Source organism: Pristiophorus japonicus, chromosome 1 (assembly GCF_044704955.1).
Source record: "Pristiophorus japonicus isolate sPriJap1 chromosome 1, sPriJap1.hap1, whole genome shotgun sequence".
Lineage (NCBI taxonomy): Eukaryota > Metazoa > Chordata > Chondrichthyes > Pristiophoridae > Pristiophorus > Pristiophorus japonicus.
This window is the reverse complement of record NC_091977.1, coordinates 119,654,633-119,678,995: the sequence shown is the minus strand read 5'-3', so window position 1 is coordinate 119,678,995 and position 24,363 is coordinate 119,654,633. Positions and strand designations below refer to the sequence as shown.

Genomic DNA, 24,363 nt, shown 5'->3' with positions numbered 1-24,363 from the left:
CCGGAGTAGTACTGATAAGGTAGTCCAATTAGAGAAGTAGCACTGATAAGGTAGTCCAATTAGAGATCTAGGGAGGTCTTGTCCGGGAACAGAGGGGTTTTTGAAATGTATAAAAGTTGTATGATTGTGCTGTTCGGGGAGCATCCCCACTCACAGGCGGCTGTAATGCGGGTTGTTCCCGGACGTTCGTAATAAAGATCGTTATACTTTGCCATCCGTCTCTGTCTGCTAACTTCGAGAATTGCTACGTGGGCTGGGGCGAGCGTCGACCCTCTATATCAGTGGGCCCGCTCGTGGGAAAAGAAGCCTTCCCTCTCTCCCCCAACATTTGGCGCTGCGAGCAGTGTACAGACTTCCCGAACGGAACAATGACCCAGCTGTTTGGGCGAGTATGTTTTAATTTACCACCTTCAAGTTAGAACTGTGGCATTGTAAACCGCAAGGGAAGGACATCCGTACAAAAGAACCATCTGTAGTGAGTCCCGGAGGGACGGAGACGGAGGACAAGGACGATCTAGGGGTGAAAGGGGGGTCAAAAGGTGCATCCTAAAACTCGCGCATGGAGGTAGCACGGCAGTGCGATCAGGGTACGATGCAAGGGAAGATATAAAGGGAGAGGGAGGCCTGTTGACCCGAAGCGGTACGAGCGCACGGTGCTGGGACGAGAGAGAGAGGGAATAGAGACAACGTCCCTGAGCAGTGACGGGATATATTGATCCAAAGTGTGCAGTGGTACGAGTGCACGGCGCCAAGGGAAGACATATAAATAGCGTCCCGCATACCTGACACGAATTTAAGGGAGTACCCACGACCCTCATAGACCGAAGAAGATGGGTAACTCGGCAAATAAAGGAACAAATGGAACTGGTGAGGGAATGGGGACCCAGGCCATTAAACAAGGGAAAAGGGGAGAGGGTAACCTGGGACCCGAAGGGTCTCTATTAGAATTACTAAGTAACAAATATGCAACCTTAATGGAAGGGATGAAGTGGAGAGGGTGGCAGCCCACGGATGCCCCCGATAGGTAGAAAAAATGGTGGGATAGTCAGACCAAAAACAAGGTTAGAATGGCCCAGGCAATTATCCTCACCTGCTACCGGGAACTAGTAAAGGAAATAGATACCCATGTTGAGCTGATTCAGAAATTAAACACGAAAATAGCAACCTTAGAAAGGGGCGTAAAGGAGAACGGTAAACCCCTACAGTGTGCACCAGCAATATCCAACCCAAAGGCAGCCCCGATAGCCGCTCCACTGTACCCCTCCCTGGAGGAAATATCAGTAGGAAAGCCTCCAGATGATGGAACACAGAGAGAGCCCCCGGCATATAATGAATACATACAGGCAACTCCTGTACGCACGACTGCCACCCCTGCACACGGACAGCAACCCGCTCACGTCACTATACAAGAAGTTCCCCTTACCCCGCATGAGAGACAGACACTATTAAAGGATCTATCCACACCCAAACCCAATAGCAGAAATACAGACTTCTGGCAAAAGGTTGAGGAAATGTTCGATGCGCATAACTTAACCTTAGGTGACATACACAGTTTGGTAAAGGCCAAAACCGGTAGTGTAAATTGGCAGAGGGCTACCCTAAATGTGCAAAATGGTGGCTGGATGACGATAGGGAACTGGACCAAGCCACAGCGGTTGCTAGACCTAAAACACGGGATGGATGGATGTTGGGGACCTATAAGAACTAACTGGAGCAGAATATTAAAGATAACTCAGAAGCCAAACGAAACTGCAGGCGAGTATGGGGAGCAGAAATGGCTTGAGTATAAGGACCACTCGTGTGTAAATGACCCCGAGAAGGATGACGAGGCATTTCTAGAAATGTTTAAGGATGGGCTGGGGGAGGCGCATCAAAAGGTAATTAAACTAGGATTTAAGATAGGGGATGACTATGATGAGATCTTAGAGTGGGCACAGAATGTAGAGGAGCTAAAGGCTGAGCAGAAGGAGAAAGTGTCAAAGATGGTGGCAACAGCATTAGCAACAGAAGGAAAGGAAGGGGATGGGGACCTCCGCGCCGCCCCCTTGACATGTTACACGTGCCATCAGGGCGGACACACCAGCAAAGAATGCCCACGAAAGGATGCCAGAAAGGGGACGTTTCGATGCTATAATTGCTAGATTTTACCGGGCCACTGCCCAGCCAGGGGGAAAAAATGTACTGCCTGGTAGTAATAGATCAATTTACAAAGTGGGTAGAAGCCTTTGCTACCAGGAATTGCACCGCCGATACAGTGGCTAAAATCCTGGCTGGGAAAATAATACCCAGGTGGGGGATGCCACTGCAGTTGGACTCAGATCAAGGTACACATTTTACAGGGAAAGTCATGAAACAAGCCTGTGCCCTGCTAGGGATTAAACAAAAATTCCACATCCCGTACCATCCGGAATCGTCCGGATTAGTAGAGCGGATGAATAGGACCCTAAAAACTGCATTGGCCAAGGCAATCGAGGAGACCGGGAAGGGGTGGGTGAAGTTACTTCCACGAATCCTAATGAAATTAAGAGCCACCCCGAACCGAACCACCGGACTGACCCCCTTTGAGCTAATGACAGGCAGAGCTATGAGATTGCCAGAAGTATTAGTATCTGGGAGTGAGCACGTGGGACCCTACAAGGACAAGATACGAAGGTTCGTCATGGAGCTATGTAAACAGCTGCATGGATTACGAGCACAAGCTAGGGACCAACAAGCCATTAAAGATTTAGAAAGGGATACGAAGGAACAAAGGGTTCAGGTACCCACCATAGGGAGCCAGGTCATGGTGAGGTTGAATCCCGAGAGACCCGGACTCTCACCAAAATGGACCGGTCCCCACCAAGTGATCATGATCAGCGACACATGCGCTTGCATAGATATGGGAATATTGGTAGATGGAAGCACTGGACCCAGTTGAAATGATTTGGATCGACCGGTGAACATGTTGTGTTTTACAGGATCCTATTCCTCCTTGGAGCCGGGACGTCATCCGACGAAGGAAGCTACAGACCCCAAGGCCTATACTATAGAACATCTGAAACCATTAACTGTGATTCGAGAGCCTTAGTGGTGGTAGCCGGTACAACTGTAGATTTAAATTGTAGCATTGGACTAACTGGCATAACTCAATTCAACACGGATGTCAATCGACATTAGGGATGGACCAATAACCAGGGCATAACAGTAATAGTAAACGAGACCGCAGTGTGCTTCGTGCTAGAGAAGAAACGGGGAAGTTGTACTCACAGGGAGGCGGCACAAATAAGGTGCACGCCTGTCTTTGCCCAATTCTCAGGGAGACCTCAACCAGGGGATACCAGTTGGAGAATATGCCCGGCCTCCCCGTGTGTGGGTACAGATCAGTGGTGTTGGGACATTCGAGTCTGGAATAGATCCACCACCGTTGCTCCAACAACCACTCTGGGAACTACAACTCTTTATAGTACCACCACACATCCCCCTCCCACATGCCCGTCCATAAAGACGGGAGTCACAGGGGGATTAGTAATAAGGAAATCTAAGAAGAAGATACATTTTGGGGTGCGACAACGGCTACTTACGGTGGTCCTAAACCTAACGGATATCATCCTTCCTAGCTTCTGTGGGAATGAGACTATAAGTCTGTACCAGAATCTGACTCAGAGAATCCTTGAAGGCCCGGAATCCACAATCATGAGATTCAATACCAGAAAAGGGATAGAACGAGGTCGAACGAAAGGGATATACTGGAAATGCTGGGCACAGGTTACGCTGCGGGCCTTGCAACAGTGAATACCACAGACCTGTATGCAATAGACGACAGCGTCAATACCGTGACGCAAATCTTGAGGGGTGTGCTGGGAAGGGACATGGATAACCAAGTCCTACAAGCGCGGTTGGGAGATGGCGCGGAAGGGGAACTGTTGCAGGTGGCCCATACCTTGCAGAAACATGCCAAGACAATAAATTTGATCCACGCAATGGGGAACGATATAAGTAAACGATTACAAGCTGAGATAGTTTGCTCTGGGTATGGGGCCTGGATATTAAGTGAGGTAGAACATAACTTGGAGCAACTCCAAAATGGGGACATACCAGATTGGATCCCAAACAGTATACTTAACAATTGGACTCTAGATAAAAAGGTGAATAACACATGCGAGGTACGAAGGAATAGTCACGCATGGGTGCCAAAATTCAGATGTATTACTGGGCAAGTGAATATGATTGGATTTGTGTTGTCCATACCACAGTATGATGTAACAAAGGGAGACCCCTTATACCAGATTGATAATATCGGTGAAGTGAGAAACCAAACTCGGTTGCGATAGCATCAGCCTGCCAGATGGGCGATTAAAGTTAACAATAGTACCAGGGGCATTGCCATAACCGACTGCTATAAAAATAACCAAGTGGTTTTATGTCGAGGTATGCCACGAATGACGAATTTTGAGTGCGGATTCCACCAGATAAATGGATGTATGCTGAGTATCACTCCTCTTGAACACGACCTGGAGACCATTGCTGCCCCGCAAGGGAACGGAGAGTGGTGCGTGAGCACGGGGGCAGCCAACCTAACCATTAAGACCAGGGGAGGAGTCACCCCCTGTGTCCTCATTAGTCCTAACTTCTGCTTCAGACCGAACGGTGAAATAGACATAGACGGATATCATATTCATCCCGAGGCAACGGAAATCATCCATGGAACAATCACGGATACCCTCCGAGAAGGGTACGAAGAGGCGGTATGGGAACCGCAAGGCAAACAGATACCGGAATTAAATGAGGAACAATTACGTCTGGTGCAAGGAATCCAAAATCAAAGATGACAGTATATCCAGCTGATGGAAGAAATAGATAATTTACAGAGACACACTAATGCAATGCTGGCTGATCAGCCCTGGTACTCAAAGCTGTAGGACATTGGACTTAATATTCAAATTCACCCATGGATAAGAATAATATAACATGTACTTGTAGTAATACAGGGCCTTGTTCTGTTGGTCATGATTGGATTAACATGTGCACAAATAAAACAGGCCAAACGACACGTCAGGGCACGCACTATGATTAAGGCCATAAGGGATGAAAATTTAAGCAGTCCTACTGGAAGGACTTACCTTATATAATCTGTGGGAAGGTTTCAGGGGGTCCCGAAGCTTGGGAGATGGCCACCCAGGTGAACGAACCTATCTGGAACTTGCCTGCAGGGAGATAGTTGTCGGGTATTATGGCCAGCTTGGCGTATAGCCAAGGGCCAAAAGGGGGGGAATTGTAAGAGAAATTTGGCATTGGGGGTACCAGCGGGACAAGGGTTAAAGTGCTGGTTCCTGCATAAGGAGGTAAAGGCCTTTCTTTTCATGCCTTGTATCTCTTCTCACGCCTTGTATCTCTTCTCACGCCTTGTACATTCCAGCTCCAAGGCTCCAGAAGGTACAGTTATGGGTTGGGATACCAGATAGTATTCCAACATGGAATGTCAATAGGAGAGAACCAAAACAGACCGCTGATAAGGCGGTGAGAAGAGACCAGAGAGGGACTTCATGGCACCAAAGGAAATGTATAACAAATCCCAACGTAATGATACCATTCTGGGAACGGTCTAAGATGGTCATGAGATCATGGCCTGTCAGTCAGAGCTCATGACTTGTCAATCCGGAGTAGTACTGATAAGGTAGTCCAATTAGAGAAGCAGCACTGATAAAGTAGTCCAATTAAAGATCTAGGGAGGTCTTGTCCGGGAACAGAGGGGTTTTTGAAATGTATAAAAGTTGTATGATTGTGCTGTTCGGGGAGCATCCCCACTCACAGGCGGCTGTGATGCGGGTTGTTCCCGGACGTTCGTAATAAAGATCGTTATACTTTGCCATCCGTCTCTGTCTGCTAACTTCGAGAATTGCTACGTGGGCTGGGGCGAGCGTCGACCCTCTATATCAGTGGGCCCACTCGTGGGAAAAGAAGCCTTCCCTCTCTCCCCCAACAGTACAATGTAAACAGCTGGGGCCCCAGCACAGAACTTTGCGGTACCCCACTAGTCACTGCCTGCCATTCTGAAAAGTACCCATTTACTCCTACTCTTTGCTTCCTGTCTGCCAACCAGTTCTCAATCCACATCAGCACACTACCCCCAATCCCATGTGCTTTAACTTTGCACATTAATCTCTCGTGTGGGACCTTGTCGAAAGCCTTCTGAAAGTCCAAATACACCACATCAACTGGTTCTCCCTTGTCCACTCTACTGAAAGCATCCTCAAAAAATTCCAGAAGATCTGTCAAGCCTGATTTCCCTTTCACAAATCCATGCTGACTTGGACCTACCATATTACCTCTTTCCAAATGCGCTGCTATAACATCCTTAATAATTGATTCCATCATTTTACCCACTACCGATGTCAGGCTGACCGGTCTATAATTCCCTGTTTTCTCTCTCCCTCCTTTTTTAATGTTTATTCTAACTCTCTCCAAAGTCCAGAGGCCATGAGAGGCCTTGTGACATATCCAGTAAGTTACATACAGTATACATATACAGTAACAACGATTTATGTTCAACTCCTGGGCATTTATATTACCAGATATAATTGTGGATAAAGCTACATTCCAGTTTGCAGGGAGCAGGGGCTTGCTTATGGAAGTGATGTTTGGTGCACAGCTTCAGAGAAATGAGAGTAAAACCCAAACTATATTTTTAAAAACTTGTATAATGGCATTGCACTCTGCCTTACTTTGCTGTGTCTGATGCGTCTCTTAGTTCTTCATCCAATCTGCAGAAAAAAAGTATGAATAATAATAATTAAAAAGAAAACAGTTTGAGATAACTGCAAAGCAAAACAATGTTTTCTTTAACATGCTGCTAAGCCTGATGCAAGTCTCAAAATGAAGAGATTTTGAGCTCTTTTACATTGTAACTACTGTTTCCAACTCAATGCCCTCAAAAGCTTTCACCTGTCATTGTTTGACAATATTCAGTACATGGGAACACACATATCTTCACAGCAGAACTATACATGACAGCGAGACAGTTTTTCAAAAATCACATGCTTATTATAGAAAGCTGAAAGTGCAGCCGTTAATATTCAGCATTCAGTAACCTGGCAAAGCGAAAGACATTCATTCTGGGTTAAAGAAGGAAAACCTGTTATTTAAACAGATCCAAAAAGTTGATCTCAATAGTCCTGGCTCGATAAAGAGAAAAAAGCCAGTACATATCTGATGTTAGCAGGGGTCTCAGTAGTGGCCCAAAAATTCCCCTCCATATCCCTGGACTCGAGAAGAAAAAATGTCAAACAAAGTTTCCACTCCTGATCAGCATTCAGTGACCCCTGCTAACAAGTGCCTACATCGAACATAGTTTTAGATTTGGGTGTGATGTCCCCTATGTTGGAATAGGATCTGACCATCACTGCCTGGGCTTAAACATGGCCACTTGGGCAAACCATCAGAGGTCAATATATATTTGACTTCATTTGATCCTGGCTCAAATTCAGAAGTGATGAAAAGTATGTCTTGGATGGGCTTGTGGCAGTTCTTTATAGACCACCTTCAAAATCCAGGTTTTCTACTGCCCACCCAAGAACCACGCCAAATTTCTTACTGAGGTATTGTCACTGATATATCGTCACTAAGTTTCTCCATCAACCTCTGCACTGAGCGGCATCTCATCCGTGGTAATTTCAACCTTCATCTCAACTCATCTTGGCCCCTCTCCTCTGTGTTCACCACAATCCTGTCCTCCTTTAACCTCTCCCTCCATATAAACTGTCCCACCCATATTTACTGGCAGATCCTCAACCTTGCCATCGCACGTGGCCTTTCCATTCCCATGGTCTCTGATCACTTCCTTGTATCCATTAACACTCACAACTCCCTTCCACCTCCACTTCATTCTTTATCCTCTCCTGGAAAATACTTCTCCCCAAAGTCGCTTACAACAGCACTTTCAAACTCTCAAATATCGAGCCTGTGGCCTTCCATTCCCCACCACACTTCTGCAGATCACATTCTCACCTCCACCTTTGATGTCCTTGTTCCAAGCAAAACCATTACTCTCTCCCAGTCTGGTCGTTCCCCTTGGTACGGCCCAATATTCGCTCCCTTAGGTCCAAGGGAAGTAAACTTGAACATTTATGGAGTACAACTGATTTAGTCATTCATCAGCAGATCTGGCTGCACAATGTCGAGCACTATTGGCTCAACTCTCCTCTGCCAAAACTGTTCACTACTCAAGGATCATCATGCAATGCAAAGGTAACTCCTCGCTTCTTTTCGCCACTACCAACCACGTAAACCCTTCTTCTCTGCCCACTCCATTCCAGCAACAAGTGCAAGGAAGTCATGGACATCTTTGTTAATAAGATTATGACTATCCATTCAGCTGCCTCTGTTCATGCCTCCTTTCTCCATGCCCACCAAGCCAAGCTTCCGTCAAGGCTCCCCCTGCCATAGACCTGAACTCGTATCTCTCTCGTTTCTCTCCTATCTCCCCTCATGCCCTATCCAAGCTGATCAAAAAACCTGTCCTTGCAAGCAACCGCACCATGTCCAACCTCCACTTCCTCTCCAAAGTCCTTAAACATGTTGTCCCCTCCAAAATCTATGCCTACCTTTCTCACAACTCTGTTTTTTAACCCCTTCAATCAGGTTTGCACCCTGCTACAGCACTGAAATGGTCCTCATCAATGACATTCTGTGCGATTATGCATTATCCCTCCTCATCCTTCTGGACTTGTCTCCAGCCTTTGATACACGTTGGCCCTCAGCGACATCATCCGAAGACACAAGGTCAGGTTTCCCATGTACACTGATGATATCGTTCTACTTCAGCACCACCTCTCTGAACCCCTCCACTGCCTCTGTGTTGTCAGACTGCTTGTCTGACACCCAGTCTGAGACGAGCCGAAAATTCCTCCAATAAAACATTGGGAAGACCAAAGCCAAAGGGGGGAATTTTAACCTAAAAAAAATGGGTGGGGAGATTGTTAAACTGTTAAAAATGGGATTCCCAACCTGAACCTGCCTCCAACCCGTCCACTTCCCCTTATTATTCCTTATCTCCACCCAAAAGGGGTCAAATGGTCTACTCATGCACCTATTTCTTGTGTTCTTGTGGGACAGCAGATGGGATGGGAGCGGGTAGTCTATATAAATATTAACATTTTAAAAAATTATTATTAAATATTAACCTTTTTTTTAAACCTCTCTTTTGTTTTTAACTGCATGTGGACAAAATTCAAAAAACCTGGCAGTAAAAGCAAGATGGGGACTGCTGGATCCAAGAGGTAAGTGGTTTTATACCTGCCCATTGGATCAAGGGTCAGAGACCCCCACCGCCCCCCATGCCTCCCCAGCCACATTCCTCTGGTGGTTGGCCCCAATCTTCTCTTCACTCACCCCAATCTTTTAAATGGCCCGACTCCTGATCGTTGCCCGACCTGATCCCTGATCCACACCCCCACCCCGATCGTCTGCCTGGCCCGATCCCTAATCCTCATCCCCCCCCGCCCCCAGCCTTCTCTCAAACCATTCCCACCACCCCCCCCCAGATTCTTTCGCCGGCCCGATCCTCTCTCCGCCCCCCCCTGCCCCAACCCCGGCGCCAATCCTTTCCCTGGCCCGATATCCGATCATCTTATTTCCCCCTCTCTCCACTCCCTTCCCCCGCGATCCCTTTTCCGGCCCGATCCCCAATCCTCTCGTAGCCCCGCCCCCCCCACCATGATAATTTCCCCAGTCTGATCCCCAGTCCTCTCTCTTCCACCGCTACCCGATCATCTGCCCAGCCCCCGATCATCTAACCCCCCCCACCTCCCCGCGCCGATCGTCTGCCCAGCCCCTGATCATCTACACCCCCTGCCCCAATCCCCAGCCAGCCCCCCGATCGTCTGCCCAGCCCCCCGATTGTCTAACCTCAACCCCCACCCCATCACCTACTCCCCCCACCGATCGTCTGTGCCCCATCTCCCCACGACCCAGCCCCCCAATCCCCAGTCATATGCTTGGTCCCCGATCCTCTCTACCCCTGGCTGTGCGCGGGAAACCTAGGTTTCACATGCAAATCAGGCCCTGCCATTAAATTTAGCAGGGCCTGTGATAAACCCGGCCTCCCGGGTTTCCTAAATGCCTCAAAGCCCCCTCCATCCAGCCTTCCTCCTCAAAATTCCGGCCATTGTCTTTGGCCCCCTCCACAAACTCCATTCCCTAGCCACCGATTCCATACCCTCTCTGGCCACTGTCTCGGGCTGAACCAGACTGTTAGCAACCGCGATGTCCTATCTGACCCTGAGATGAGCTTCCACCTCCATAATATCACCCATGCCTTCAGCCGTCTAGGCCCTAAGGTCTGGAAATCCCTCTCCAAACCTGTTGATGTTGTCTGTCAGTGACTGAGAAGCTATGTTCCAGTATTACTCACACTTTAATGAGAATAGAGGTAAGGTGACAGGAGAAAGACAGAAGATCAGCACATTCAAGCAAATATAGCTACTGTTGAGATCACCCAACAGCAATAGGTTAGTTTTCTGCAAAGGAGGGCAATGCTACAGCCTGTGACATGGCTTGAAATACCATAATTTACCTCATCCTTCTTTTTATACACTTTTCCTCTTCATACCTTATAGGAAATAAGTCATTAAACCAGAGTTAGGAAATAAAAAGAAACTCTGTCACAAAATAGATATGCAGGCAGAAGAAATCACCTCTAGGACATCAGTACAAATGAATGACAGCATATTAAAAGTCAACAAGACGTGCTGGTTTGAACATTGATAAGAACTTTTGAAAAGTGAAGTTATCGCAGAAAATCCTACTAGAGTATAAGACAACCATTAGTCCAACATATTGAAGTGCGCACTAATAATTGTTCTGCATTGCAGTTCTACAAGAATTGTCTAGGCTTTAGATCTTAAAAGTGAAAATTCAAGCACTCAATAATAAATGTTTCTTTCAGAGTAAATTTCTTTAGTATCTGATGGAGATTTTTTTAAATTGATACTTAAACATGAAGCACTGGGGCTCAATGGAAAGATTTTTATTTGCAAAGCAATTACCAACAGTGTTCACAATCAACAGTGACTAGATTTTATTAGGCGATCTCATGACTTTTAAACAAAATTGTAATTATCATTATTGAGAAAATGATGTGCAGAGCCAAGTTTGCAATGGTACAGCTACAGGTTGTATTCCTTGAAACAGGACTAGGAAATGTTGTGGACTGTGACACGTTGTCCATACAATATCTTGCAAGCGAGCCCCAGGTGGGCAGAGGAAATGTTTCAAGGACACCCTCAAAGCCTCCTTGATAAAATGCAACATCCCCACGGACACCTGGGAGTCCCTGGCCAAAGACTGCCTTAAGTGGAGGAAGAGCATCCAGCAGGGCGCTGAGCACCTCGAGTCTCGTCGCCAACAGAATGCAGAATACAAGCGCAGGCAGCAGAAGGAGCATGTGGCAAACCAGTCCCACCCACCCTTTCCTTCAATGACTGTCTGTCCCACCTGTGACAGAGACTGTAATTCCCATATTGGACTGTTCAGTCACCTAAGAACTCACTTTTAGAGTGGAAGCAAGTCTTCCTCAATTTCGAGGGACTGCCTATGATGATGATACAATATCTTGCAGTGTCGTGTATTATTCACTCACTTTATGGCTTTTATACACCTGTCCAATTCTTGCTGGTCTTGTGGGGAAAGTAGTATGTGCATGGTGCCCTCACGGTATTAGTGCTTTTAGGCAATCAATTAATCCAACTGAAATTCACTGAATCATAAAAAATGCAGCACAGAAAGAGGCCATTTGAGCCACTGTGCTTATGTTGGCTTCCAGCTCTTCAACTGGAGCATCTACTCTGATTGCATCATTATTAGATCTCTATAGAAATGTTTTCATTTCCTATGAAGACTTTTCAGCTATGTAAACCATTGCATACAACACTTAAAATATAAATTTTCCCAAGGTGCTTCACAAGGAAAAACTGGGCATGAGCCAAGGGAGAGATTCAGAAAGTTTGGTCAAAGAGATAAATTTTAAGGCGGGTCCTGAATTTTGAGATTATGCTGCATCATAAAAGTTGTTTTTCAATTATTTCATTTAAATTAGTCTAAACTATAGTAGAAGACTCATGCTTCTTAGCTCGCCGAGTAGGAACTCTTGGCATTATTCTCAGAATAACCATTTATGTGCATGAGCTGATGCTTGCAAAACTGTACAATTGCCACCATCTCCTAGCACAAATGTAATCTCACTCCTCTCTCTCAAATAACTTCTGCCATATTCTGTCCTATGAATAAATTTCTGTTAATCTATGGGTAAACAGGACCCTTGGGAGCGTTTCGATTCCCCAGCACCTTTCTATCACCCTGCACCCACTGAGACCAGCAAAACTGCCCCTGAAGCCAAACATGAAACCTGACTGAAAAGCAGCTCATTGCAAGCTTTCCCGCCCCTCATGAGTAGGAAAAATCCTCACAACAGCCCACCCACAGAGGAAAAATTCTAGCCTGCAAGCAAAGAATCCCCCACTCTCTCAATCTCCAGCCTGAGAGGATGGCAACCTTTGCTATTGGCCAGTAATCAGATGCCTTGGTGCATGATCCCCACATTTCATCCCTACTAGGCAAACTTTAAGGGCCATTGATTACAAGAAAATATCTTCCCCTAGTTTCCCTAGTATTGAGCAAATAAAGACTGCCCCTCATACAGAGTAGAAAGTCAGGATGGGGGAAGGGAAAGAGAAAGAATCGAGACCTGAAGAGAACGGATAGCTCAATACAACTGTCTCACATCTTGGAAGAGTTTGCAATCCCCACCTTTCCTCTGTTCATCGCATAGAATATAAGAACATAAAAAATAGGAACAGGAGTAAGCCATACGGCCCCTCGAACCTGCTCTGTCATTCAAGAACATGGCTCATCTGATTATGGACTCAGGTCCACTTTCTTTCCCGCTCCCCATAACCCCTTATCCCCTTATCGTTTAAGAAACTGTCTATTTCTGTCTTAAATTTATTCAATGTCCCAGCTTCCACAGCTCTCTGAGGCAGTGAATTCCACAGATTTACAACCCTCAGAGAAGAAATTTCTCTTCATCTCTGTTTTAAATGGGCGGCCCCTTATACTAAGATAATGCCCTCTAGTTCTAGTCTCCCCCATCAGTGGAAACATCCTCTCTGCATCCACCTTGTCAAGCCCCCTCATAATCTTATAAGTTTCGATAAGATCACCTCTCAATCTTCTGAATTCAATCCCATCCTCCATTCTCTCTCTCTTCACTACACCCTCCTGTCCCATTCCATTCTCCCTCTTCCTGTCCCCAACCCTAATTTATCCCTTTTCTCCTTCACTTCTCCTCTCTCCTCCGCTCATCGCTGCCTACTTCCACCCTCCACTTCTTACTATCTTTACCCAATCCGGGTCCAAATAGCCTTCTTTCCTCCATCCCTGCTTGACCAGAGTACTGCATTTGGTCTAGATTCCCCCTCTGTAATACCATGACAGACCCACAAGTTTCTTAACATTTGTAACCTTCAATCTTTTTCTTGACAAATCCTGAATATCTCTGTACTCTGGATCCCTCTGTTTGGGAACAAATAAATTATCCCTGTTGCTACAAAGCCCTATATTTCCTTAGAATTTTAATCAACCACAAGTATGACGTGTTGGGGGCAAAATTGCATATCGCCCCATTTGGGGGCGGTAACCTTCATGAGACGGGACATCCTGCACCTGGTGCAGAAGTCCCGCCCCACGACCTAAATTGGAGTTACCGCCCCGAGAGGAAGTGGCACGCAATGTCAGGCACTTCACCTCCTCTCAGGGGCGGTTCTGGGGCGCTAAGCATTAAATAGGAGGGCATGCTGCAAGCTCTGCATGGGTTTCAGGGCCCTACACAAGGGCATTGGGGATGTGAGGTGCTGTGGCCGCAGCCCGGCCCCAAAGCGGAGTGCAGGGCTGCACCATTGCACAACAGACACCGCGGAAAATAACACGGAGGCTGAACCAGTAAGTCGGAGGACACCTCCCCTTTAAATGTCACCCTGCTAGCGGTGTGTGGTCCGGTTCATGGCCCATGAGACTGGCGCTGACATCGCCCGTGGCAAAAACGGATGCTGTACATGGCAATTGTTATGTTCAGAATAATTCCACAAGACTGTACTGTAAGCTCAAACTGTTGTGACCTTGGTTTCTTTAATGTGACTCCAGAGTGAGGAAGCAGCATGGTAGATGACCTTTTATACCTGCTTGCCCAGGGTGCACAGGTGACCCTTAGGTCTCCCACAGGTGTGTCCCCTGGTGGCAAGTCTACATATTGGTGAGGTTTACATACACAACAGCGATGACATCATCGCCGGAGGTGCAGTGGCCTGGGGTGCTACCGACGGGAGTGGGGCACTTCTGGTTTTGCGCCTCCACTAACTCCTGTGCAATTTCGCAGGAGCCGGTAGCGCCCCTGTCCCCCCCCATTCGAGAAATGGTTTGCAACCCATTACCGCCCCCTGGAGGCGCTAACGGCAGTCGCAAACCATGTGAATTTCTCACCCATTATTTCAAATTTATGGGCCTCTCACCCACAATTTCTTCTACCTTCGCTACACCATAACAATTATGTATTCTTATACTTCAGGATTTGAATTAAGATTTCAAAGTAGGCATGATGTATTCTTATATTTCAAAATTTAAAATAAGACTTCATACTATGCATGATGCTTTCAAACCTTATATTCTAGTGCAAAAATGTAGAATTAAGTTTTGGTAAGGTCAGGGGGATGCTTAAAATAGCTCTACACAACTAGTCAGCAATACATTATCACAAGGGAATCACAAAGGAATACAGAGTGTTGTAATGGAAATATATATTTAAGAAACAATTTGCTGCATAAGATTTTCTGATAGCCAAAGCTGACATACATAAATGAAATGTTCCAGTAAACAGTAAATATACCACTTTAAACATCAAATGGTTCAATGCACCAGATCCTATTGAAGTCCAATTTAAAAAAAAGACAGATCGAGAATTGTGCACCCCTGTTCTCTCAGCTATTTTTCCTTCTGAAGTTGAATTGTGGCAGGTGCCTTTTTTTCTGGCTGAGAAAACGGGCTGGAGTTCTACTTCCAGTCTTTGACCAATACAGCACTCGGAACAACTCAAGAATGGCCTGTTCTTCCACTTTCATCCTCACCCTGCGAGAAAGTACTTTTCCATGCATCATTTCCTTGTGATATTTCAGGATTGGTTAGAGTAACATGGGAAGTTCACCAGGTCCTAACATATAGGAACCCATCATGTTCTTGCAGGAATTCAACACTATTAATGTGTCCTCCCAGCAACTGCTGAGAACAAGTATGTTACAGCCCCTCAATGATATATTATCGACAGTCACTTAAACACGCCTTATTGAGAACCTGGAATCTCTCTTTTAGAAGATCATTTCATTTATATAAATATTTACACAACAAGTTTAATTTAAGGTTTCATAGTTTGAGTGATCTTTTGTAGCAGTGGCCAAAAGCAGCAACTATTCTAACAAAAATATACTTCTGAAGGTGTTTGCCAGGGAAAAAGATAGATCACTTGCACACAGTACTCCAAATAGAAGATGGTCTGAAACATTGAAATATAGAAAATAGGTGCAGGAGTAGGCCATTCGGCCCTTCGAGCCTGCACCACCATTCAATATGATCATGGCTGATCATGCAACTTTAGTACCCCATTTCTGCTTTCTCTCCATACCCCTTGATCTCTTTAGCCGTAAGAGCCACATCTAACTCCCTTTTGAATATATCTAACGAACTGGTCTCAACAACTTTCTGTGGTAGAGAATTCCACAGGTTCACAATTCTCTCAGTGAAGAAGTTTCTCCTCATCTCGGTCCTAAATGGCTTACCACTTATCCTTAGACTGTGACTGCTGATTCTGGACTTCCCCAACATTGGGAACATTCTTCCTGCATCTAACCTGTCGAATCCCATCAGAATTTCATAAATTTATATGAGATCCCCTTTCATTCTTCTAAATTCCAGTGAATATAAGCCTAGTCGATCCAGTCTTTCTTCATATGTCAGTCCTGCCATTCCAGGAATCAGTCTGGTGAACCTTCACTGCACTCCCTCAATAGCAAGAATGTCCTTCCTCGGGTTAGGAGACCAAAACTGTACACAATATTCAAGGTGTGGCCTCACCAAGGCCCTGTACAACTGCAGTAAGACCTCCCTGTTCCTATACTAAAATCCCCTAGCTATGAAGGCCAACATGCCATTTGCCTTCTTCACCGCCTGCTGTACCTGCATGCCAACTTTCAATGACTGATGTACCATGACACCCAGGTCTCGTTGCACCTCCCCTTTTCCTAATCTGTCATCATTAGATAATATTCCGCCTTCCTGTTTTTGCCACCAAAGTGGATAACCTCACATTTATCTATATTATACTGCATCTGCCATGCATTTGCCCACTCACCTCACCTGTCCAAGTCACCCTGCAGCCTCTTAGCATCCTCCTCACAGCTCACACTGCCATCCAGCTTATTGTCATCTGCAAACTTGGAGATATTACATTCAATTCCTTTGTCTAAATCATTAATGTATATAAATCATAAAGAGCTGAGGTCCCAGCATTGAACCTTGCGGTACCCCACTAGTCACTGCCTGCCAATCTGAAAAGCACCCGTTTATTCCTACTCTTTGCTTCCTGTCTGCCAACCAGTTCTCTAGCCACATCAATACATTACCCCCAATACCATGTGCTTTAATTTTGCACACCAATCTCGTGTGGGACCTTCTCAAAAGCCTTTTGAAAGTCCAAATACACCACATCCACTGGTTCTCCCTTGTCCACTCTACTAGTTACATCCTCAAAAAATTCTCGAAGATTTGTCAAGCATGATTTCCCTTTCATAAATTCATGCTGACATGGACCGATCCTGTCACTGCTTTCCAAATGTGCTGCTATTACATCTTTAATAATTGATTCCAACATTTTCCCCACTACCGATGTCAAGCTAACCGGTCTATAATTCCCCTTTTTTAAAAGTGGGATTACATTAGCTACCCTCCAATCCATAGGAACTAATCCAGAGTCTATAGAATGTTGGAAAATGATCACCAATGCATCCACTATTTCTAAGGCCACTTCCTTAAGTACTCTGGGATGCAGACTATCAGGCCCTGGGGATTTATCGGCCTTCAATCCCATCAATTTCCCTGACACAATTTCCTGACTAATAAGGATTTCATTCAGTTCCTCCTTCTCGCTAGACCCTCGGTCCCCGAGTACTTCTGGAAGGTTATTCATGTTTTCCTTAGTTAAGACAGAAACAAAGTATTTGTTCAACTGGTCTGCCATTTTTTTGTTCCCTATTATAAATTCACCTGATTTTGACTGCAAGGGACCTACATTTGCCTTCACTAATCGTTTGCTCTTCACATATCTATAAAAGCTTTTGCAGTCAGTTTTTATGTTCTCTGCAAGCTTACTCTCGTACTCTATTTTCCCCCTCCTAATTAAAGCCTTTGTTCTCCTCTGCTGAGTTCTAAATTTCTCCCAGTCCTCAGGTTTGCTGTTTTTTCTGGGCAATTTATATGCCTCTTCCTTGGATTTAACACTATCCCTAATTTCCCTTGTTAGCCACAGTTGAGCCACCTTCTCAGTTTTATTTTTACACCAGACAGGGATGTAGTACAATTGTTGAAGTTCATATGTGTGATTTTTAAAAGTCTGCCATTGCCTATCCACCATCAACCCTTTAAGTATCATTCACCCTTTAAGTCTATCCTAGCCAATTCACGTCTCATACCATCGAAGTTACCTTTCTTTAAGTTCAGGACCCAATCGCTGAATTAACGGTGTCACTCTCCATGTTAATGAAGAATTTTACCATATTATGCATCTATCTTTCAAAGGTTTTGCATAACAATGCCCTTCACGCTAACACTGAGTATGTGTGTCTTTTGTTGAAGGGGTTATACCTGAAATGTTAATTTTTTTCTCCATACGGTGGTGGGAAAATTATTGGAAAAAATCCTGAAGGACAGGATAAATCTTCATTTAGAAAGACACGGATTAATCAAGGACAGTCAGCACGGATTTGTTAAGGGAAGGTCGTGTCTGACTAACTTGATTGAATTTTTTGAGGAGGTAACAAGGAGGGTTGACTGCAGGGCTATGGACCTAGAGCTGGAAAGTGGGATTAGGCTGGATCATCATCATCATAGGCAATCCCTTGGAATCGAGGAAGACTTGCTTCCACTCCTGAAGTGAGTTCTTTGGTGGCTGAACAGTCCAATACGAGAGCCACAGACTCTGTCACAGGTGGGACAGACATTCGCCGAGGGAAGGGTTGGGTGGGACTGGTTTGCCACATGCTTCTTCCGCTGCCTGCGCTTGACCTGTTCACGCCCTCGGTGTTGAGATTCGAAGAGCACTTTCTCCACCAAGGGTGGTCTTCGGCCAGGAACTCCCAGGTGTCAGTAGTGATGTTGCACTTTGCCAGGGAGGCTTTGAGGGTGTCCTTGTAACATTTCCGCTGCCCACCTTTGGCTCGTTTGCCGTGAAGGAGCTCCACATAAAGCATTTGCTTCGGGAGTCTCGTGTCTGGCATGCGAACTATGTGGCCTGCCCAACGAAGCTGATCGAGTGTAGTCAGTGCTTCAATGCTGATATATATCAACACTGCCTCCAGTGCGCTAGTGCAGCCTTTGGCCGCCTGAGGAAAAGAGTGTTCAAAGACCAGGCCCTCAAATCTACCACCTAGCTCATGGTTTACAAGGCTGTAGTAATACCCACCCTCCTATATGGACCAGAGGCATGGACGATGTACAGAAGACACCTCAAGTCACTGGAGATGTAGGCTAGATAGCCTCTTGTTGGCTGGCATGGACACAATGGGCCGAAATGGCCTCCTTCTATGCTGTAAATTTCTATGATTCTATGTGCTTGTCTAACTGCTTATTATAATCATTTGTAACTAATTAAGTGAAACAAATTGATCAAATTTAATCAATCATGGCAATTGACATTTATTTTACTAGCAGTTTGCACTGCCAGCCAAATGATTCATACCGCAGTCCCAGGCCAAGTCCCACACTGCAGCTAATTAAGATTTATAGCAATTAAAGGATGAGCTTGACTAATTCACAGTCGAGTGATGTTTGTCATTTCAACATTTGCTTTTTTTAAATCTGAGTGTTTCATATTTGCAACTTTTATTTTTATCTCTGTTCTAATTGCAGCAGGAGCACATCATCACCTCGGTGTAACAGTGCAAGAGCACCTCAATTAACATATATGCAGTTGAACTAACAAGATTGCTGAAACATCCTTGTTAACAATTGAATTTTTACTGATGTTAATTTTGCTCTCTCAGACTGTTGGGCTTAGTTACTGCTCTAATATAGTTCCAGCAACATCTTCAGTATTTACTTTCTGATATAAAACACCTAAACTGAGGTACCCAGCGGCAGCCTTCAAAACAGCTCGAGACCCGACCCCAGCGGCAGCCTACAAATGAGCACAAGACCCGACCCTAATGGCAGCCTACAAAATAGCCAGCCCAAACAGCACCAAGGGACCTGGGAAGATAAGAAGTCAAAAGAATCAAAATCAAAGTATGCTGTCACAGGAAAGCAGGGAAGTGATTGATTGGTGAGTTTTTCTCTCTTTTTGTGGGCATTGGTTTAAATTAAGAGCTGGGATTAAAAACAAAACTTGAAAACTTAATTAATTAAATACATTAGTGTTGGCAGGGCAGGCGATGTGTCACTGCTGTTGCATGTGGAAGCAGGTTGACCCCATTGAGGTCCACAGTGACCACATCTGCAGCAAGTGTCTGCAGCTCGAGGAACTTTGGCTCCGTGTTGATGAGCCGAAATCCGAGCTGCAAACACCGCGACACATCAGGGAGGGAGAGAGTTACCTGGACACTGTGTTCCAGAAGGCAGTCACACCCCTTAGATTAATTCATTAAAATTTGGTCCAAGGACAGGGACAGGAGGGTGTGACTACGAGCGAGGCAGGTATGGGAACCCAGGAGGTAGCGATGGAGGAGCCTCAGCCCGTACTCTTATCCAATAGGTATGAGATACTTGCTCCCTGTTTGGACGATGGCAGAGACTGCAGGGAGGATGAGCAAACTGACCACAGCACCGTGGTACAAGGGGTCATTCAAGTGGGGGGAATAAAAAGAAACATTGTAGTGGTAGGCAACAGTATCATTAGGGGGATAGATACTGTTCTCTGTAGCCGAGAACATGAGTCCCGAAGGCTGTGATGTCTGCCCCGTGCCAGGGTTAAGGATATTTCCTCGGGGCTGGAGAGGAACTTGGAGTGGGAACGGAAAGATCCAGTTGTTATAGTCCACCTGGGTACCAACGACATAGGTAGGACAAAGAAAGAGGTTCTATTGAGAGAGTATGAGCAGCTAGGGTCCAAATTAAAAAGCAGAACCACAAAGGTAATAATCTCTGGATTTCTACCTGAGCCATGAGCAAATTTGCATAGGGTAAATAAGATCAGAGAGTTAAACATGTGGCTCAAAGACTGGTGTGGAAGAAATGGGTTTTGGTTGCTGGGGCACTGGCACCAGTACTGGGCTAAGAGGGAGCTGTTCCGTCGAGACAGACTTCACTTGAACCGTACTGGGATTAGTGTTCTAGCGAATCAAATAACTAGAGCTGTAGAGAGAGCTTTAAACTAATTAGTGAGGGGGAGGGTTCAGGTGAGCAGAAATTTTAAAAGTCAAAGAGCAAGGAGAAGGGAATAGAGCAGGGTAGCAGTGTGGGAAATTATAACCAGAGCGTGACAGGAAGGGACAGAATGTATAAACATCATCAGAAAGTAGGGTCAAAGCAGGGAAAAATGGTAAAAAAAAAAACTAAAAGCTGTTTATCTGAATACATGCAGCATTCGTAACAAAATAGATGAGTTGACAGCACAAATAGATATAAATGGGTATGATCTGATAGTCATTACAGAGACGTGGTTGCAAGGTGACCACAGCTAGGAACTAAATATTCAGGGGTATTTGAAAATTCGGAAGGACAGACAGAAAGGAAAAGGAGGTGGGGTAGCTCGGTAATAAAGGATGCGATCAGTGCAATAGTGAGAAATGATATTGGCTCAGAAGATCAAGATATAGAATCATTTTGGGTGGAGAGAAGGAATAATAAAGGGAAGAAGTCACTGGTGGGCATAGTCTATAGGCCCTCTAACTGTAGCTGTACTGTTGGACGGAGTATAAATCTGGAAATAATGGAGGCTTGTAAAAAAGAAACGGCAATAATCATGGGCAATTTTAATCTTCATATTGATTGGGCAAATCAAATTGGCCAGGGTAGCCTTGAGGAAGAGTTCGTAGAGTGTATCGGTGATAGTTTCCTTGAAGAGCACATTGCGGAACCAACGAGGGAGCTGGCTATCTTAGATCTGGTACTGTGTAACGTGACAGGATTAATAAATGATCTCCTAGTAAAGGATCCTCGAGGAAAGAGTGATCATAGCATGGTTTTCAAATTCAGTTGGAGGGTGAGAAAGTGGGATCTCAAACCAGTGTCCTAAGCTTAAATAAAGGAGACTACAAAGGTATGAAGGCAGAGTTGGCTAAAGTGGACTGGGAAAATAGATTAAAGTGTAAGACGGTTGATGAGCAGTGGCAGACATTTAAGGAGATATTTTATATCTCACAACAAAAATATATCCCAATGAGAAGGAAAGACTTTAAGAGAAGGGATAATCATCTGTGGTTAACTAAGGAAATGAAGGATTGTATCAAATTGAAAACAATGGCATACAAAGTGGCCAAGATTAGTGGGAGGCCAGAGGAAACTTTTTTAAAAAAAAGCAAAGAATGACTAAAAAAAAGAGAGAAGATAGATTATGAAAGTAAACTAGCAAGGAATATAAAAACATATAAGAGTTTCTACAGGTATATAAAAAGGAAGAGAGTGGCTAAAGTAAATGTTGGTCCCTTAGAGGTTGAGACTGGTGAATTAATGTTGGGGAACATGGAAATGGCAGAGATTTTGAACAAATATTTTGTATCGGTCTTCATGGTAGAAGACACTAAAAACATCCCAATAATGGATAATCAAGGGGGCTATAGTGGGGAGGAACTTAAAACAATCACAATCACTAAAGAAATTGTACTCAGTAAAATAATGGGACTAAATGTGGACAAGTGCCCTGGACCGGATGGCTTGCATCCTAGGGTCTTAAAAGAAGTGGCTGCAGAGATAGTGGATGCATTGGTTGCAATCTACCAAAATTCCCTGGATTCTGGGGAGGTCATTGGGAAAATATTAGAGTCCATTATTAAGGAAGCAGTAGCAGGACATTTGGAAAAGCATAGTTCAGTCAAGCAGAGTCAACATGGTTTTATGAAAGGGGAATCATGTTTGGCAAATTTGCTGGAGTTCTTTCATGATGTAACGAGCAGGGTGGATAAGGGGGAACCAGTGGACATGGTGTATTTGGATTTCCAGAAGGCATTTGATAAGGTGCCACATAAAAGGTTACTGCACAAGATAAAAGTTCACAGGGTTGGGAGTAATATATTAGCATGGACCGAGGTTTGGCTAACTAACAGAAAACAGATGGGTCATTTTCCGGATGGCAAACGGTAACTAGTGGGGTGCCACAGGGATCGGTGCTGGGGCCTCAACTATTTACAATTTATATTAATGATTTGGATGAAGGGACCGAGTGTAATGTAGCCAATTTTGCTGATGATACAAAGATAGGTGGGAAAGCAAGTTTTGAGGAGGACACAAAAAAAATCTGCAAAGGGATTATAGACAGGCTAGGTGAGCGGGCAAAAATTTGGCAGATAGAATATAATGTGGGAAAGTGTGAGGTTATCCACTTTGGCAGAAAAAATACAAAAGCAAATTATTATTTAAATGGAGAGAAATTACAAAATGCTGCAGTAGAGAGGCCTGGGGGTCCTTGTGCACGAAACACAAAAAGTTAGTATGCAAGTAATCAGGAAGGCAAATGGAATGTTGGCCTTTATTGCAAGGGGTTGGTGTATAAAAGTAGAGAAGTCCTGCTACAACTGTACAGGGTATTGGTGAGGCCACACCTAGAGTACTGAGTACAGTTTTGGTATCCTTATTTAAGGAAGGATATATTTGCATTGGAGAAGGTTCACTAGGTTGCTTCCTGAGATGAAGGGGTTGACTTATGAAAAAAGGTTGAACAGGTTGGGCCTATACTCATTGGAGTTCAGAAGAATGAGCGGTGATCTTATTGAAACATATAAGATACTGAGGGGGCTCGACAAGGTAGATGCAGAGAGGATATTTCCACTCATGGAGGAATTTAGAATTAGGGGCCATAGTTTCAGAATAAAGGGTCGCCTATTTAAAGCTGAAATGAAGAGGAATTTCTTCTCTCAGAGGGTTGTAAATCTGTGGAATTCTCTGTGCCAGAGAGCTGTGGAGGCTGGGTCATTGAATATATTTAAGGCAGAGATAGACAGATTTTTGAGCGATTAAGTGAGTAAAGGTTTATAAGGAACAGGGCAGGGAAGTGGAGCTGAGCCAAATGGCCTACTCCTGCTCCTATTTCTTATGTTCTTATGTTCTTACATGGCTTTCAGATTCCATCACCCCTTCTACTGAGTTCCTTATCTCAACTACATAACCATATGGACGTACTGAACAAAAAATACAGCCAGTGAAAACTATTTAAATGAGTATTTCAAGCAACTGGAATTGGTGGTTTTTAAAACTCTCATCTGGATGACTCGTGCAGCCTGAGAAAGGGCAATAAGGGAAGAAAACTAAAAGCAGGTTATAGCCCACAAAGTAATAAAATATATTCCAAAACAGATATAGAGAGAAAATAAATGAGGATGTTGAAGGATTTTAACTGGGGCTGAGGGGTAACAGGTAACAGGCAGCAGTCAGTTGTACAGAATGAGCTTCTTAAGGATGCCTCTCTCTTATAAAAAGAATTCAACAGATACATTACAAGCTTACACATGTAATTTGTTCCTTGTTGTCCTAGTGCTTTGGAATACAATTCTTAATGTAAACTGATTGTTAAAGCAATGCTGAACTGTCTTTGGAAAGTTTGATGGCAACTGGTGGTGAGGCAGTTCAGGAGAGCAAACCACTCTTCTAGCTGTAATAGGGCCTTAGTTGGAGAGAAAATCAAAAGCAGCTTGGCAGAACACCAATCTGAGCTATCTGACAAATAGTATCTCGGCCGAAGCTAAGCAACCTGAGCTGGGGAACTGTCTACTAAAATGAGCTAGCATCTAGAAGTGTAGACTGGCATATTAAGGTAGAGATCATCAGAAATAAGATGAATTATTCTGGTATTGAATCCTGTAATTTACTTATTTAAAACAATCAGGTGTTTATTTCTTCCATTTAGCGAGAATCAGCAATTACTCC

The 24,363-nt window shown here is 44.7% G+C and overlaps 1 protein-coding gene across 3 annotated transcripts in view; it reads right to left on the bottom strand.

Moving 5' to 3' along the window:
- LOC139265594 (protein prune homolog 2-like) overlaps positions 1–24,363 on the bottom strand; it is an 808,581-nt gene that overhangs the window by 18,267 nt on the left and 765,951 nt on the right. For 2 of the 3 annotated variants that reach the window (XM_070882707.1, XM_070882724.1), the window contains 2 exons: positions 10,550–10,585; positions 6,702–6,740 (listed from right to left, as the gene is read on the bottom strand). In XM_070882707.1, coding sequence (XP_070738808.1) covers positions 6,702–6,740; positions 10,550–10,585 — 75 coding nt within the window. The remainder of the gene's footprint in view (positions 1–6,701; positions 6,741–10,549; positions 10,586–24,363) is intronic. The other variant, XM_070882715.1, reaches the window with a different exon arrangement.